This window comes from Silene latifolia, chromosome 5 (genome assembly GCF_048544455.1).
Source record: "Silene latifolia isolate original U9 population chromosome 5, ASM4854445v1, whole genome shotgun sequence".
NCBI lineage: Eukaryota > Viridiplantae > Streptophyta > Magnoliopsida > Caryophyllales > Caryophyllaceae > Silene > Silene latifolia.
Window position 1 is genome coordinate 14,545,985 of NC_133530.1, and position 17,358 is coordinate 14,563,342.

The 17,358-nt window shown below is 39.0% G+C and overlaps 2 protein-coding genes across 2 annotated transcripts; both read left to right on the forward strand.

Annotated features, from left to right (window-relative positions):
* The first annotated feature begins 111 nt into the window (after nucleotides 1-111).
* Nucleotides 112-1,626, forward strand: LOC141654883 (uncharacterized). The gene has a single exon (XM_074461995.1). It carries the CDS (start codon nucleotides 112-114, stop codon nucleotides 1,624-1,626), a length of 1,515 nt encoding a protein of 504 aa, XP_074318096.1.
* A 13,842-nt stretch (nucleotides 1,627-15,468) lies between these two features.
* On the forward strand, nucleotides 15,469-17,358 carry LOC141654884 (uncharacterized). The gene has a single exon (XM_074461996.1). The coding sequence runs from the start codon at nucleotides 15,469-15,471 to the stop codon at nucleotides 17,356-17,358; it is 1,890 nt and encodes a 629-aa protein (XP_074318097.1).

The following is a 17,358-nucleotide window of genomic DNA, read 5'->3' on the forward strand; positions in this document are numbered from 1 at the left end:
TTTACTGTGGTATCTCACAGTCGACTCCTATTTAAGCTGAGGATTGGTTAGGAACAAATACATCCAACCTTATCTTCCTCATCTCTTCCTACAAATCCTTGTCTTCACAATATGACAATCACTACCAACTCTGACACTACAATCAACACCACAACGGTGAATCCAGACAGCCATCTGGTTCCCACTGCCACTGCCATCCTAGAGACCTCAGATCCACTGTACTTGCACCCAGCTGAGAGTGCACACCCTATAGTGGTGGACACCAAACTCTCTGGGATTGACAACTACTTTGAATGGAAACGTCAGATGGAGATAGCCCTCTGTACCAAGAGGAAGCTGGGTATGCTGACAGGCCTGGTGAAGAAACCAACTGATGATCCGTTGAGGGAAGCAGCATGGACCACCTGCAACAGCCGGCTCATAGCCTGGATACTTCACAATGTGGAGCCATCAATCAGGAAATCTGTGATGTACACTCCCACAGCGAAAGAAATATGGGATTACTTGCAGAGACAGTTCTCTGTAAGCAATGGCGCACGAAAGTTCAGGCTCAATAAAGAGCTAGAGGACTTGGAGCAAGGGGACAAGAGCATCTGTGAGTATTTCACAGAACTTAGGATTCTCTGGCAGAACATAGAGCTCATGAGTGACTGGCCACCAATTAGTCACATGACTCTAGAAATTGGAGCCTTGTTGGAGGCTCACCTCAAGGAACAGAATGAGAGGAAGCTTTTCCAATTTCTCAATGGACTCAACTCATCCTACTCCACCCTAAGGAGCAATATCCTCATGATGTCCCCTCTACCAAGTGTAGAAGAAGCTGCTGCCATCCTTCAACAAGAGGAAGCTCAGAGAAAGAACTACAAGAGCAGTGTGAAGGTGGAAGCTGAGAATGCTGCTTTCTATGCCAACCAAGGAAATGAAGAGAACATACCCTACTGCACCAAGTGCAAAAAGAAGGGACACTCCCTGAGCTCTTGCTGGACTATTGAAGGATACCCAGTGGGGCATGCCTTGCACCAATACTTTCCTGCAAAACAAAGATCTGGTCAACCAAGAGGAGGCCACTCAGGAGCTGCATCAAGAGGCTATAAACCTGGAATGCACAAAGGAAAGTTTCCACGATATCCAAGCAAGGGTAAGATGGCTGCCAATGCCATGACATCAGGAGAAGCTGAGGACATGGGGGGCATGGCAGGAGCCATCACATTGACAACAGCTCAGTTTGAGCAATTGCTGAACCAGCAGAAGGGAAATGGTATGTCTTACCCAGAAACAGAAGATGAGATGGAAGCAAACTTTGCAGGTATGACTCTCTCTATTTCATCTACAACTGGCCATAAGTCCATGGAATGGATAATAGATTCAGGGGCCTCAGATCATATGATTTCAAATCTAAGTCTCCTGGACAACTGCACTCAATTAACTGCAAAACCAAAAATTAACTTACCAAATGGAGTCTCATCAGTTGTCTCTCACTTTGGTACCTTCCAACTCCAAAATGGCATGATTCTAAACAGAGTTCTCTTTGTTCCTACCTTTAAACATAACCTCCTGTCTGTCCAAAAACTCATAAGGGATGAAAAATGTGTAGTGACATTTTATGAGCATATGTGTGTCATATAGGACTCTCTTACCAGGAAGATTAAAGCATTGGGCAGAGAAGAAAGGGGCATCTATTATTTACTAAATAAGGACAGTAGTGGTTCACATAGTACAAGTAGACCATGTAAGATTAACCCCTCTTTTGGAAGTAGAAATGGAATGAAGGAACCACAGAATATGTTCCTGGGTTCATGTAATGCTAATGATAACCTATGTAATGAACTGTCCAATTTTAATGAAAACATCTGGCATTTGAGGTTGGGACATGCTAGCACAGATAAACTAAAACATATAACAAGCATTGACTACACTCCCCCTTCCCACAAGGATATGGCTTGCATCACATGCTCCATGGCCAAACAAACAAAACTTCCCTTCCCTGTCAGAAAGACCAGAGCCCCTCAGACCTTTGACCTTGTTCATGTTGATGTGTGGGGGCCCTATAGAAAGGAGACCAGAAACAAGCACAGGTATTTCTTGACCTTAGTTGATGATCACTCAAGAGCCACTTGGGTCTATCTAATGAAACATAAATCAGAAGCACCACAGTTACTCATCCAATTTTACACATTTGTTAAAAACCAATTTGGTAAAAGTATCAAAATACTCAGATCAGACAATGCTCTTGAGCTTACAGAAGGAGACAGCAAGAAATTCATCTTCTCCACAGGGATATGGCAACAAACTAGTTGTGTAGACAGACCACAACAAAATGGGGTAGTGGAGAGAAAACATAGGCATCTCCTTGAAATAAGTAGAGCAATCAGATTTAACTCAGGCTTACCTCTCTCTTTTTGGGGTGACTGTGTCCTAACAGCTGCTTATATCATCAATAGATTGCCTACCAAGGTACTCAACAATCTGACACCCTATGAAGTTCTCCTTAACAAACCACCAAAATATGACAGGCTGAGAGTATTTGGATGTCTAACCATGGTGTACAACCCAAGCAGAGACAAGGATAAGTTCCAACCAAGGGGCATTCCTTGTATCTTCCTTGGCTACCCCTTGTCTCAAAAAGGATACAAAGTCTATGACATAAATAAGAAAACTGTTTTTGTTTCTAGAGATGTTAAGTTCTTTGAAGCCATGTTCCCTTGTAAGATCAGGCACTTTGGTCATCATTTGGCAACTCTACAGTCAGAACAGGTAGCCTCACCAGGAGTAGAGGTGTACATAGAGGAAGCTCACCTTCCCATGGAGATCAGCAATTCTTCTTACTCTGCACCTCAGGAGGGAGCACCTACTGAACCCAGCATCCCAGAGAATGCCAGTAGACCTCAGAGGGTCAGAAGGGCACCAGCATGGACTCAAGACTTTGAGGTCGACAACCCTGTCATGGCACCAGCAACCGTTGCCAATGTGGCTCAACTTCATTTGGTTAAGCCTTTTGCTGGTGCTGTCACTGTTGATAATCCCCTACCTGACCATATTCTTTTCAAAGATGCTGTTCAGGACCCCAAATGGGTTGATGCCATGAACTCTGAACTACAAGCCCTGGCCACCAACAACACTTGGGTCATCACAGAACTACCTAGAAAGAGGAAGGCCATTGGATGCAAATGGCTCTACAAAACCAAATACAACCCAGATGGCACCATAGAGAGACACAAGGCCAGACTGGTTATTCAAGGGTTCAGGCAGAGATATGGGTTAGACTATGAAGAAACCTTTGCACCTGTGGCCAAGATGTCCACTGTGAGAGCTCTCCTTGCCATTACCTCTATGAAAAACTGGTTCACTTGTCAGATGGATGTGGCAAATGCCTTTCTACATGGAGATCTGGAAGAAGATGTGTATATGAAACTGCCACCTGGATACAGTGAAGGAGTTGTGTCATCAAAAGGACAGGGGGAGAGTGACCCTGCTATGAATAACAAGGCCTGTAAATTGCTGAAATCTCTTTATGGCCTAAAGCAGGCACCTAGGCAATGGTTCTCCAAACTCTCACAGGTCCTTCTGCAGTGCAATTTCAGATAGTCTCATGCTGACCACTCCCTCTTCATCAGACAACACCATGGACACACCACTGTTGTGATGGTCTATGTGGATGATATGGTCATAGCAGGTGATGACCCATCTGCAATTCAGGCACTCAAAGACCAGTTAAACTCTTCTTTTCACATGAAAGACCTAGGGGAACTAAAGTATTTTTTGGGTCTTGAAGTGGAAAGAAGCACAGCAGGTATTTTTATCTCCCAAAGAAAGTACACACTGGACTTGCTCAAAACATTTGCCATGGATAAATCCAAGGCCCTGAAGTTACCAGTCAATCCAATCCTCAAACTGGAACCTGGCAAAGGCACCCCTTTACCACATACTGAGAACTACAGGCAGCTTGTGGGTAAGCTCATTTATTTGACCATCACCAGACCAGACATTGCCTTCTCTGTCCAACTCTTGAGTCAATTCCTCCAGGCTTCTACATCTGACCACATGCAGGCAGCCATAAGAGTCCTGAAATACCTCAAATCTGACCCTGGTCAAGGTGTCCTCTTTGCCAGTAACTCAGCTGCTCACCTCACTGCTTATTGTGATTCTGACTGGGCCTCATGTGCATTCAGTCGCAAGTCCACCACAGGTTACTGCATCTTACTTGGACAATCTCCTATCTCATGGAAATCTAAGAAGCAGTCAGTAGTGTCCAGATCCTCAGCGGAGGCTGAGTACAGGGCTATGGCCATGACGACATGTGAAGTCACATGGTTGTTCCAGCTCCTTCAAGACCTAGGGCTTCAACATCTGGGACCTGCCCACCTCAAGTGTGACAATCAGGCAGCCTTAGCTATTGCTGCAAACCCAGTGTACCATGAACGCACAAAGCACATAGAGGTGGACTGTCATTTTATCAGAGAAAAGATTCAACAGGGTATACTCACTACATCCTATGTCAACACCAAAGAACAGGTTGCTGACGTCCTCACCAAATCCTGTCCAGTTGCTCAACATGAGTACCTCCTATCCAAGATGGGAGTTTCGTCTGGTCTTCACTCACATCTTGAGGGGGAGTGTAGAGAAAAGAGCAACAAAACAGTCTGTGGTCCACCAGTGCAAGGAAAACATCAAAGAAGGAAAAAGGAAGCAGTAGGGTAATGTTAGAGTATGCTATGGTTTAGGTGTACAATAAGTTGATTAAGACTAGGACCCTTACCCTATGTGTAGAACAATTATCCCCTGGATATTAACCAAAATATAGGTGTATATATTTAGCATTTCTTGTACTCTGATTAATTAATTCAATACACAAAAATCTCTCACAAAATCTCTTCTCAGCAATAAGTCTTCTACTCCTGACTATGGATTCAATATTGCATTTAATCAACATATTACTTTTCTATATTCAATTCAACTATTCAGTTCAACTTACGTCATTAATGACAAATATTATCACAATAAGATCTTGGGGGTGTTTGGTAAACAGCGGATTGACAAAAAAATAGCATATTTGAGACTTTTAGCATATTTGACCGGTCAATATGCTATTTGGGGTGTTTGGTAAACAGCATATTGAGATAGTAGATTGGGGCCGAATCTACTATTTTACAATATGCTGCTCCCCCCAGCATATTCTAAGAGTAGATTGGGAAAAAATAAATTCACATTTTTACCCTTAGGAAAATAAACCTTACCTTTATTCCATAGTTAATTCATGTACTTACTTGTCATTTTACAAAAGATTGAGATAATATGCTAATTTAAATCTGCTACTTACCAAACACCTTTAACAAAATCTGCTAATCGAATATACTAGTCAAACCTGTCAACAAAATCTGCTAATTATAATCTGCTTTCACAATCTGCTTCTGCCAATATTATTCCGCTGTTTACCAAACAAAGCCCTTATCTATAAATATTATTAAAAGGCTAGACATTAAAAGCCACGTAAACATGGGCTAAATGCCACATTGGCAAAATAAATGTAACATGGCAACAATTAATTGTGACGTGGCGAAATATAGTCCACGTGGAAATACTAGTAAACATGAATTTTTTTTTTTATCAATTCCACATTTAAAAGTTACTCTCATAATTAATGGTAAAAAAATAAATGTAGATTATTATGAAAAACCATTAAAATTTCACAATTTACTTTTTCAACCATCATGACAATAATCATTAATTTTTTTTTTATCATTTATATTATATTTTTTTCAGGTGTTGAATGGTTTTTAACCATTATTAGATGATTGTTGATCTCAAAATAGAGATCTTATAATATTTCTTTAATCTATCAATAAATAATATTTAAAGGCATGTTGATGACCTAATTGACAAGGATTCTACATTTTCATTCAGTTATTTAAAAGTGATACAAATAAGTACAAAAAATTTCAAAATATTAGTTGCAAATACAAATTAAAAAAAAAAAAACTAAATCTCTAATATTAAATTAATACAAACTTTTTGGTTCCCTCTCATAAATCTATACAATTAAATTAAAAGGCTACTTAACACAATTAATTTTAATTCACATGTCATTTTTCTATTAGTTAATATTAATTAATCTACACAAATATAATTAAAGCCAGCCTATAACACATTACTTAACCACATCACATACTCTAAATCCCTCTCCTAACTTATTAAACAAATTATTGTGAAAAAAATAACAATTCAAAGCTTAAGCAAATTAATAATTACCCTTTTTAATGGCATAAATGCCAAAGAATTCCAAAGAGGAAAGATGGAAATAAATTGCTATAAAATTTTGAATTAATTACATGTCTTTTGACATGACTTCTTGAATGTAAGAGTAACCACTATTATTTCTCAATTCCTATAAATTTCTGATTTTTCCTCCATGATTTGTACTTCACATATGAATATTACAATCTTTGGAGTTGTCATTTTATGAAACCACTTTAGACACTTTTATTTTTGGTAAAATCTCACATCCTTCGCAACAAGTAAGTTTGTTTTATTGATCATTGCATTTACATATTATACTTTGTAGTTAATTTAATAGACTCTATACATTGCATATATATATATATATATATATATATATATATATATATATATATATATATATATATATAAAATATATATATATATATATATAGAATTGGGACTGAGAACCACCAAAATAATGAGAACCGTGAGAACTCCACCTTACGGATACTTTCTTTAAAAAATAACGACATATTTGGATTCAGCATAGAATTTTAGGGCTAGATAACATATTTCTTGGTCCTAAAAGTATAAACTATTGACGGAAATCGAATCGACTTTTATTTTATTAATTTTCGTGCGTTCGCTACTCATTTTCATTTAACTAACAATATTCATGCACCTAGAACTCGATTTCGTGCATCTAGCGCTCGTTATTTTCATGCACCTAGTACTCATTTTCATGCATGTAACAATTTTCATGCACCTAATATTCGTTTTAGTGCATCGATAGCTATTTTAGTATACTTAATTGTATTTTTTTACATTAAGTTTGAATATTGTTAATAAAATCGTTAAATTTTGTTTAGGTATGCTAAAAAATGTGTTTGAATAAACTAAACTAAGAGTAAATGATTCATCAAAACTTTGAACAAGATTTGATGATGATTTAGTAAGAGTTCTCACGGTTCTCATTATGTTAGTGGTTCTCATAGGATCCACGACCTATATATATATATATATATATATATATATATATATATATATATATATATATATATATATATATATATATATATATATACATACATACATATAATGGGTGATTGTTTTTCTTTTTCTTGCAGATTAATGTTAGGGGTATTTTATCTCAAGATTAAGTTATTCAATCAATTTTATAAATTTGGCAGATCATTTACGCTTTTGTTATATCATATATATATGTAAGTAATTGACCGTTTTGCTTTATAAGAGTATATAAGTATATCATAGACCACTGGCTTACGTCTTAGTTTATATAGAGTATATTTTAGTTTTTTGAATTTCTTATTAGTTTAGTACTTCGTATATACTTTTTCATACCTTTAAATATTAGTTTCAACACTTTTCAATTGTTGCACACTCCATTTGAAAACAAATGTAAGAATGTATAATTTATGTATAAACATCCCTTCCCTTTCCTTCATTGTATCTAACCAATCAAGGTCATTGTTTTATATATATTTTTCCGTTCTAAAAAGAAGTCAAAAGCGTATGCAATCCTATAATGTGTAGTTTATATATTACTTTGTTAACTAGAAACACATAAATTGACAACAATAGATCCTTTACTAATAAGTACAAAAACGGAAGTGAGCTTCATTTATATTTCTCATTACTTATAGATAGTGAATGTGTTTTGCTTTATAAAAACGGAGTGGCATGCTGATGGTTATCAAATTAAACCTCGCAAGTGCACGATTTATTGTTGTGCAAAATTGAGGGTCGATCCCACAAGGAGTTGGTAGACTACTAATCGTTTTAGTTCTATTGTTTAGCTAAGTCGACAATAAAAGGATGAGTTTATCAATCTAATAACTAAACTAAACAAAATGAAATGCAATTTATCTAGAGAATGTAAAATGAGCAAGATAGGACTAAGTTGTAATTCAAATAATTAAAAAGCCTAGAACTCGGTTCTCCCACAACAATTCATAATTCCACATATCGATTCCCTAGGCTAATCATTTAGGTGAACGGGGAAGGAGGAGATGACTCTAATTCGCCTAAGACCCCCCCCCTCTCGGGTTCGAAATAGGACACTAGCACTACCCACCAACCCCTCTCTCGGGTTCGAAGGTCGGAATCCCTAACTCAACACCCGACAACCCCAAAAACATGCATATTTCCAAGGTGGTCTAGCACTTGGTCAAGGTCATTAAGCCCCCATCGTATTCCGGGTCATCCCACTCCTCCTCTCGGAGGTCGATTTCAAACGCTAGTCTAGAGGCACCCTCCTTCGGTTCTCCCTTTCGGTCTCAACCTTGGTTGGTGACAAGGTCCAATTCCGGGTATCCAATTTACAACCTAACCAACTCTCGTTGGTGGACAAGGGTTACAAGTCGACACTACCCAAAATCAATCCTTAAACCATGTAATTCCTCCAAACTACCCTCACCAATTTCTCCAAATAATTAGCCTTTGTGAGAATCAATTAGTGGAATTACTCATGTCGGGTCAAACCGAGTTCTAGTAGAAGACTACTCACTAATCATGTTCCTAAAGGCAAGAGAAACAAAAAAGATGGAATCTTTAAGCATAAACATGGTGGAAGAATAAATTCTACTACTAATCATGCAAATATCCAATACAATTTATGAATAAAGACAATTTAATCTAAAAATGGGTGAGAATTAAACTAAAAGACACAACCTTCAACACAAGTAACTCAAAGATTCAATCTTTGACACAAGAAAGTTAAAGACTCAATCTTTGAGAGCAACCAACAATGGTAAACAAAGAAAAGATGAAGAAGAGAGAGAATAACATCAATTAAACAACAAAGAGGAGGATTCTAACATGAACAACTAAACACAACTTAAGAGAAGAACAAAATATAAACAAATGAAATTAGGAAGAGAAATTATACCAACTTAATTGCAAAGAAAGGAACTTGGATTGAAAATAAGAAAGGAGAAACCTTCAATCTTCTTACAACCCAATTTCTAGCACTAAATATGATGTAATTATTGAAGAACTTGCTCTAATTAGGGAGAGATTAGCAATGTGATTAACAAAGTTCAAACTTGGAAAAGGAAATTAAATTAGATCTAGGGTTGTGTGTACAAATGGTTAAGGGATGAGGTATTTATAGTCTTTCATTGGATTTAGAAAAGAAGAGCAACAAAAGCCCAAATCCGCAACCTGTTGCGTCCTGCCGGTGGACGCCACCGTTCTGCCTACCGGTAGCGAGGCCAATTAAATTGAAGTGGAAATTTTGGGAAAATAGCTGGCAAGTGTGTTCTGCCGGTGGACCGGATGCCGGCCTGCCGGCAGAACACAGTCTTCAAGTTTTCAAAATCTTCCTTGTGGTGTGCTCTACCGATTGGCCGGCTGCCGGTGTGCCTACCGGTAGCGAGGCCAAATGCTTAATTCCTTCTAATTCCAACTTGGACTTGTGTTGGTGTGCTCTGCCGGTGGACCGGCTGCCGGCCTGCCGGCAGAACACAGCCTACAGCTTCCTTCCTCTTCTCTTGGCATTGGGGGGGGAGGGGGGTGTTCTGGCGGTGGCCAGACCGGCTGCCGGCAGAACACGCTTCTCAGCCTTTTCCAACCCTTTTTCTTCTCAAGCCAACACGAGCTAGCTCCTTCATTAGGCTTTTATTCCGTCTTCCTTTTTTCAAGGCTAATCCCCTACAAAAGAGTACGGGAGTCATAATATCGAGGCACATGGAATAAAAGGACAAAACATGAGCGAGAGTGAGCTAAAAACGTGCTAAAGAGGGCAAAATGCATGAGAAACGGGAAGTGAAATGGCGTAAACTAATCACATATCAAATCTCCCCACACTAAAACCTTACTCGTCCTCGAGTAAGTCCAAAACCAATGCCCAAGAGATAATCATAGTAAACGTTAAGAGTGTGTGCACAATATAAGCATCACTCAATTATTCTAAATTAATAGCCGAGCGAGTATTAGCGCACTCAACGCCCCTTCAACTCACAATTTGACACTTATGAGGGAAAAGTGCCCTATTGCAAGGCAAGTTGGGTCTTGCTACAAAATTGCGATACATCTATCATGAAGGCACGTAATCAAGCAATAGAGTACATCTAACAAAAATAGTCCACTTTCCTCATCTAAGTGGCAGGATTTTCAAACAACAAAACATGGTCTTGGTTGGGAGTACCGTCTCAGAAGTTCCAACGGAGGTGCCAACCCCTTAAGCATGGCTCAAGCAACCCATAGCGTGACCAATGCTCAAGAAACACATTCAAGAGCGGGGTAAAGGGAAACAGGCAAGTCCGCCGAGAATTACAAAACCGACACGAGATTCAACCATGAGACCTATGACTAAGGGAACCCAGGCAACGACATCCTCACGGTTTTCACTCGTCACTCGATGAAAGACCAAGGTGATTTTTGTGACAAAAAGTAACCAAAATCACTCTCCTAACTCGACTAGCGAAAACGTGCCCGCAATCTAATGTGTAAGACCGTCCTATGTTCAATGAAATGCAAACAATGGTACAATGCACACAATATGAACAAGGGTTGTAACGGGGCTAAGGAGTAGGACAAAACGGGATTGGTGCAAGCACCGTTTGGATATGTGGAGTTCAAATCAAGAATTACCGACACATCGTAACCCATTTCTTATTGCAACACATGAGACACGTCTATGCCCTAACATAGCATTGGCTATCAACACTATGCAAAAATTGCATAAACCCAACTCAAATTGGAAAATTTGAGAATACTCTTCTTATTTCAACAAATGGTAACGTCTACACCCTAAAAAAACCCGGTTTCTCAAGTCATGCAAAAATTGTGTAAACCCGACTCATTTTGGAAAAACATCAAATTGCCCCTTTATTTAGCAACGACTTTTTCTACCCCAATTAATGATGAGGAGGGGTGTTGCTTGCCTTTTTCTTTTCTTAATATAAATATATACAAATCAACTAACTCTTTTTAGATTTTTTATAACTTTTTCACTTTTCTATTTTTTTTTCATTTCTTTTTCAAAACCTCTTATTTATATATGATGCCAAATGCATACCAAATTCCGACCCAAGTGGATATGTACACTATCCACCACTATGACCCCAATCACCTCCTTCAACACTACTACAAAACCGACCAATTCTTGATCAAGGAAGGGTGGTTATGGGATGTAGCTATTTTAGTGGGTTTGCCAATTGAAAAGGTTAAGGCTCAAGGGGGTGAATAAAAAAGGAGATCAATGCAAGTGACGAAACTAAGCTACTTTGGCTATGTGAGGCTCATACAAATGGATTTTGTTTCATAATATGTGCACAAAAATGAGAAGCAATTCATGGTCTAAGGACGAAATGACACACTTGTGCGTCGTGATGTGACACGCCTTGCGAGGAGGCCTACTCTCAAACCTAGATGAGGGTGGGGTATGAATGTACCCACCCTAGGAGGCTCTACCTTTACCTTTGAGTGGCTAAGTCGAGCCCTAGGTCTAGTCTACGGTCCTAGGTCTCACAAGATCGGTCTAAACTCATTGGTCGAGCCTACCTCCCTTGGCTAACCAAGAGGTCACGGGTGCAAGCCACGGGGAGGGGAAAGGCACAATTGGAAACATAACTCATCATGGGGGTACTTGGTTCCCTCCCTAGACCACGTTCTTTCTTAAAAACCTTTATTTACAAACGGATGCAAAACTTGAATTTGAAAAACATGTATATACAAGAACATATGCATGCGGAAATTGAACCAAACAAGAATAGAGACATGCAACAAGTTGACTAATCCTAACAGCACATCAACACCAACAATCCAATAGTTCCCCAAAGGAACATCCAAGGCACAAAAAACCCGTCCTCCTCCATATTATACAACGATATAAAAAGAGAGAGAATGGAAAAGGAGAAAGTGATAAGAAAGTGTATACCAAGCGGTCTTCTAGTCTCCCTCTTGCCTCAAATGGTCAATGCCTATGCCAAGGGTTAGCCAACAAACAACATATATATACAATGCAAATTGTTTGTAATTTTTCTGATATTTTTCAATTTTTAGGCATTTTCTTGAAATTTTATCAAATTTACAAATAGAAACAAATATTCACAAGAGTGGATATTTCCCTCCCCACACTTGAAATGTACATTGTCCTCAATGGACAAAAGCATAGGGAGTGAATAAGTAAAATGAAATGGACATATTTTTGTATTTTTTTTAATTTTTGAAAAGAAAATAACATATTTTTTGTATTTTTTGTTTTTGAAAATGAAAAGGACATGTTTTGGTATTTCTAAATATATGAAATTTCTCCCCACACTTATTTATTTACATTACTTCCAAATGGAAATAAATGTGTGGAGGAATAAAAATAAAATTAAAATGCATATTTTTTTTGATTTTTTTTTTAGGCCCTCCCCACACTTATTTATAAACATGGGAGGGCAAGTAGAGAAAATAAAAGAACATGTTTTTTGTTGTTTTGTTTTTTTGGAATCCCCTCCCCGCACTTATCTATGTGCATAATGTGTGGAGGGGATTCGGAAATTAGAATACGTGTTTTTGTGTTTTTGTTATATATATATTTTTTGTTTGTTTTTTTTTGTAGAGATGCAATGCATGCTCTAATCTAAATGCATGAAATGAATAACAATGCAACTAAAGTACATGAATGCAAGCTACATGTGACAATTTGTACAAAAAAAAGAAATCTAATGCAAAGTATATGAATGCATCTAACATGACTAATCTACATATGATACAAGTACACTAAATGCATGCGTAATTTAAATATGAATGAGAGTTTGGATTGAGGGAGGCATACTTGTCTTTTGGATTGAATCGGGAGTAAGTTGGGCCACCAATCGGCCCTCAAGACTCGGAGTCCATATCATCTTCATTCTCTCCGGCTCCAAATTCGGAGTCTTGAATCAAATCGTCGGGGTTGAAGGTGTGATCACCTCCACTACCGCCGGTACCCATGAGACCTTCCGGGAAGTCTCCACTCATCATCATCACACCACCGTCACCTCCCGTAGAGGAGTCCCTCACAAAAGTGTCACCGGACCCCGAAGCACCCACGTCACTAGCAAAGTAAGGGCGGATGCCCCCCATCCAATGGGCGTCATGCCCCTCCGGTTGTTGCTCGGGCCTAGGGGGAAGATAGGAGCGGAGAAGTAGTCCGGTTTGAGGTTAAGACCTCCGTGAATGATCTTCCCGTCCGCACTAGAATAGTTCTCATCAGGCCATGTAAAGTAGGAAGGGTGTGGGGCATCAAAGGGGACTGATAACCTTTATTTTACGTATTTTTAACTCATATTTTACCTCTTATTCTATTTAATTAATAACTCGAGTATGCGTTATTTACTTATATTTGAATAAAATAGAGTATTAGTGATTTTATGTTAATTAATGTCAAATGTATACTATTTCTCGAAATTGTGTTACTGCTCTTGGATATTTTATGTGTGTAGGTACCAACTCGAGTAAGAATCACGAGAAGCGGCTCAAATAGAGAATTTACTGGGCTGAAATAGTTGACGTTGACTTTGGTGGATATCACGTGACTACTAGCCCATGGCTATTGATTTGGGTCCTGCTATACGTGGTCGACAAATTACTAAATATCGTCGACAATTAATGTAAATTTCCAAGTTTGCCCTCCATATCATAACTCCATATCCGTCTCACCAAAATGCAATTTCCGTCTCAAAACACAAATGCAATTTCCGTCTCACTAAAACAAAAGTCACCGTCTCACTAAAATATTTCAAAAAAAAAAAGAAGTCGGGTTTTGTAATTAACAACATGAACGGGAACGATTTTAACAACGATTCCAACAATGAAGCTAGTAACGAGGTTAGTTTACGATTTTGTTTTGTTAAAAATTTATGTTTTATTATCGTTTGAATCCCGAATTAGGATAGATGCCATGAATGTAGACGGAATTATGATAGATTTTGTGACGGATTTATTTGAAAAAGCAATTGAAAAAAAAAAACAAAAAAAAAATTACACGGACTGGGCCTGGACGAAGAAAATTTTCGTCAAGACCAGGTATTGGACGAAAAATTCCTTCGTCCATAATGGGCCTTGGACGAAGGAATTTTTCGTCCAATACCAGGCCTGGACGAAAAATTCCTTCATCCAAGGCCCATTATGGACGAAGGAATTTTTCGTCCAGGCCTGGTTTTGGACGAAAAATCCTTTCGTCCAAGGCCCAAACCGTGTATTTTTTTTTTCTTTTTTTTTTGTTTCCGACTCGTTTTGTATAAAACATTTAAAATAATTATTTTCCGTCTTTGTATTATATTTTTTTATTTTTTATAGTTTCCGACAATTCAAATAATTAATTACCGTCTTTATATTATATTTTTATCTTTAATATTTCCGACTCGTTTTGTATAAAATAATTAAATACCGTCTTTGTATTATAAAACAATTGAAATAATTAATTACCGTCTTTATATTATATTTTTATCTTTAATATTTCCGACTCGTTTTGTATAAAATAATTAAATACCGTCTTTGTATTATAAAACAATTGAAATAATTAATTACCGTCTTTATATTATATTTTTATCTTTAATATTTCCGACTCGTTTTGTATAAAATAACTAATTACCGTCTTTGTATTATTTTTATATTATTTTTTATTTACTCCGACTCGTTCCGTAGCAAATAATTAATTAATAACTAATTTATCGAAATGCGTGCGCAGGTGATTAACGATGGAGACGGTATTGATTACTCAGATCATTTTAAGACTAGCTTGTTCTTTGCATCTAGTATTCAAGCGTTTAATTGGGCATATGAGATCGGACTCCGACTCGGGTTTGGTATAAAAAGAGCAAGCAACAAGAAAGTTGGTCGAATACTAATTTGAGACAAGATTATTTTGTTTGTCGGATGGGTGGAAAAGGTCCCGTAAATAAGGATGCCGATTCTTTAATGAGGGGTAACACGGCTACCGCGTGGTGCAATTGCAAATTTTCAATGAAAGTTGTTGAATTAGAAGAGAATAAGTGGCAGCTTGTGATGAGATCCGGGTTTCATAATCATGCTTTAACGTTGTATTGTGACGGCGATAGATACTTTGCAAAGTTTGATGACGAGGAGTTGGCTTATATCGATGCCCAAGTTAAAGCTCACGTTAGACCGACAATTATTAGTGCGGGTTTGCATCAGCGGAATCCGGAAAAGTCAAGACCTAATCGGCGACAAATCTACAATCGTTCTCAGAAAGTAAGGGCCGAGGAAAGAGATGGGAGAAACCCGTCACAACAGATGTTAGCACTTGCGGTTCAGCATAAGTACGTTCATTATTGGGTCACTGATCAGGAGACCGATGAGGTAACCCACGTGTTCATGGCTCATCCAGAAGCCGTTAAGATGTTTCGATCATACTATTATGTGGTATTGATCGATTCCACGTACAAGACAAATTTATACCGTCTTCCGCTTGTTGAGATGGATGGAGTCACACCCGTCGGGAAGAGCTTTGTCATCGCGTATGCTCTTGTGACCCATGAGTCCGAGGATGGATATTTGTGGGTCCTACGGAAACTGAAGGGCCTTCTCAATGATGTCGTTCAACCTAATGCTATTGTTACTGATTGCGAGGCAGGTTTGTTGAACGCGATTCCCATTGTTTTTCCGGATTCGTCTCACTTGCTATGTCTTTGGCATATATATTCTAACGTGGAGACGAAAGCACTTGATATCACGAAACAGGATAGTTGGGCTAAGCACGTAACTTTTAACTTGTTTGAAGCGGTTGTCGAGGCGGAGACCGAAGATAAGTTTAATGTTGCGTGGGGCAAATTGGCAAGGGAATGGGCGGGAGTGGCGGCTTATATTGAGAGGCAATGGTTCCCGCACTTGGAAAAATGGGCCAAGTATAGAACGAACAAGATAACTCATTTTGGGAATACTTCTACATCCCGGGTTGAGTCGGCTCATGCGAATCTGAAGAGATGGTTGAATAGCGCAAAACTGGCCGTTGATAGCATTTGGATTCGGTTTCATTCTTTGATGGAAACGCAACATGTTGAGATCCGACACTCGTTGGAGTTATCTAGATCGAAGCGGTTGACGGGGATTCAGCGATTATTTTCCAGACTTTCTTTAAAAATATCAAAGAATGCCATCAGTGAATTGCGTGAAGAATTCGAAAGAGGTGCAAAGATGACGGAAGATGCCTTGATTATCGATTGCGGTTGTGTAAAGGCTACTACACTTGGTTTGTTATGTGCTTGTTCACTTCATCGCATTGCTAGAAATAGATCTCGGGTCCCTGTTGATGTGTTACATGCATTTTGGAGGAAGTTGGAGTACGATGGTTCGGAGGCAATGCCGACTTGTGACGATGATCGATTGGAGGAGTTATTCGATGAAATTCGGAATGCAGATCCGAGTATGAGATCATCCATGGTCGATGCCCTTTACTCTCAGATACATCCGGAACAGGAGGATGTAAAAGAGCCTCGGGTGAACGAGAACCCTAGAGGACGTCCGATTAGGGGAACTCGTAGAGATCCGTCCGCCGTTGAGCATGCACGGGTTCAGGTTCGAGTAGGCAGTGCTACGCCCCAAAGAAACGCGTCTTCCCAACGTACTCCGTCTAGTACACCCCGTTCTACTCCGACGGTTCCTGTTACTCCGTCGTCTACTCCCCGTTCTACTCCGACGGTGCGTTTTACTCCGTATAGTACCCCCCGATCCACTCAAACGGGCCCCGGTACACCGTCTACCACTGCTACCACGAGTACGGGGAGTTTCGGCACATCGTATTGCGCACCTCTTGAGGTAGACTACACCATTGGTCATTGGAGGTACTTTCCTTATCATCAATTTTTGCCTTCCTGGTTTCACGAGCATTTAGAAGCGTGGTTTAATCCTTGCGGAGACGGTCATTGTGGTTTTCGAGTTATCTCACATGCTGTTCGGGGTGACCAATCTCATTTCACGATGGCTAGAACAGATTTACTTAGGGAAATCTGTAGTCCCCTTTACCGTGAACATATTTATGGCCCAGGGAGATTTGATGCGGAGGTAGCTAAAATTACAATTTATGGATCAGATACCGTGTGGCTCGGGTCATTGGATGGACGGTTTCGATCTATATGGTTATGCTACGATGTACAATTGGGTGATATGTTGTATTTCTGCATTTGA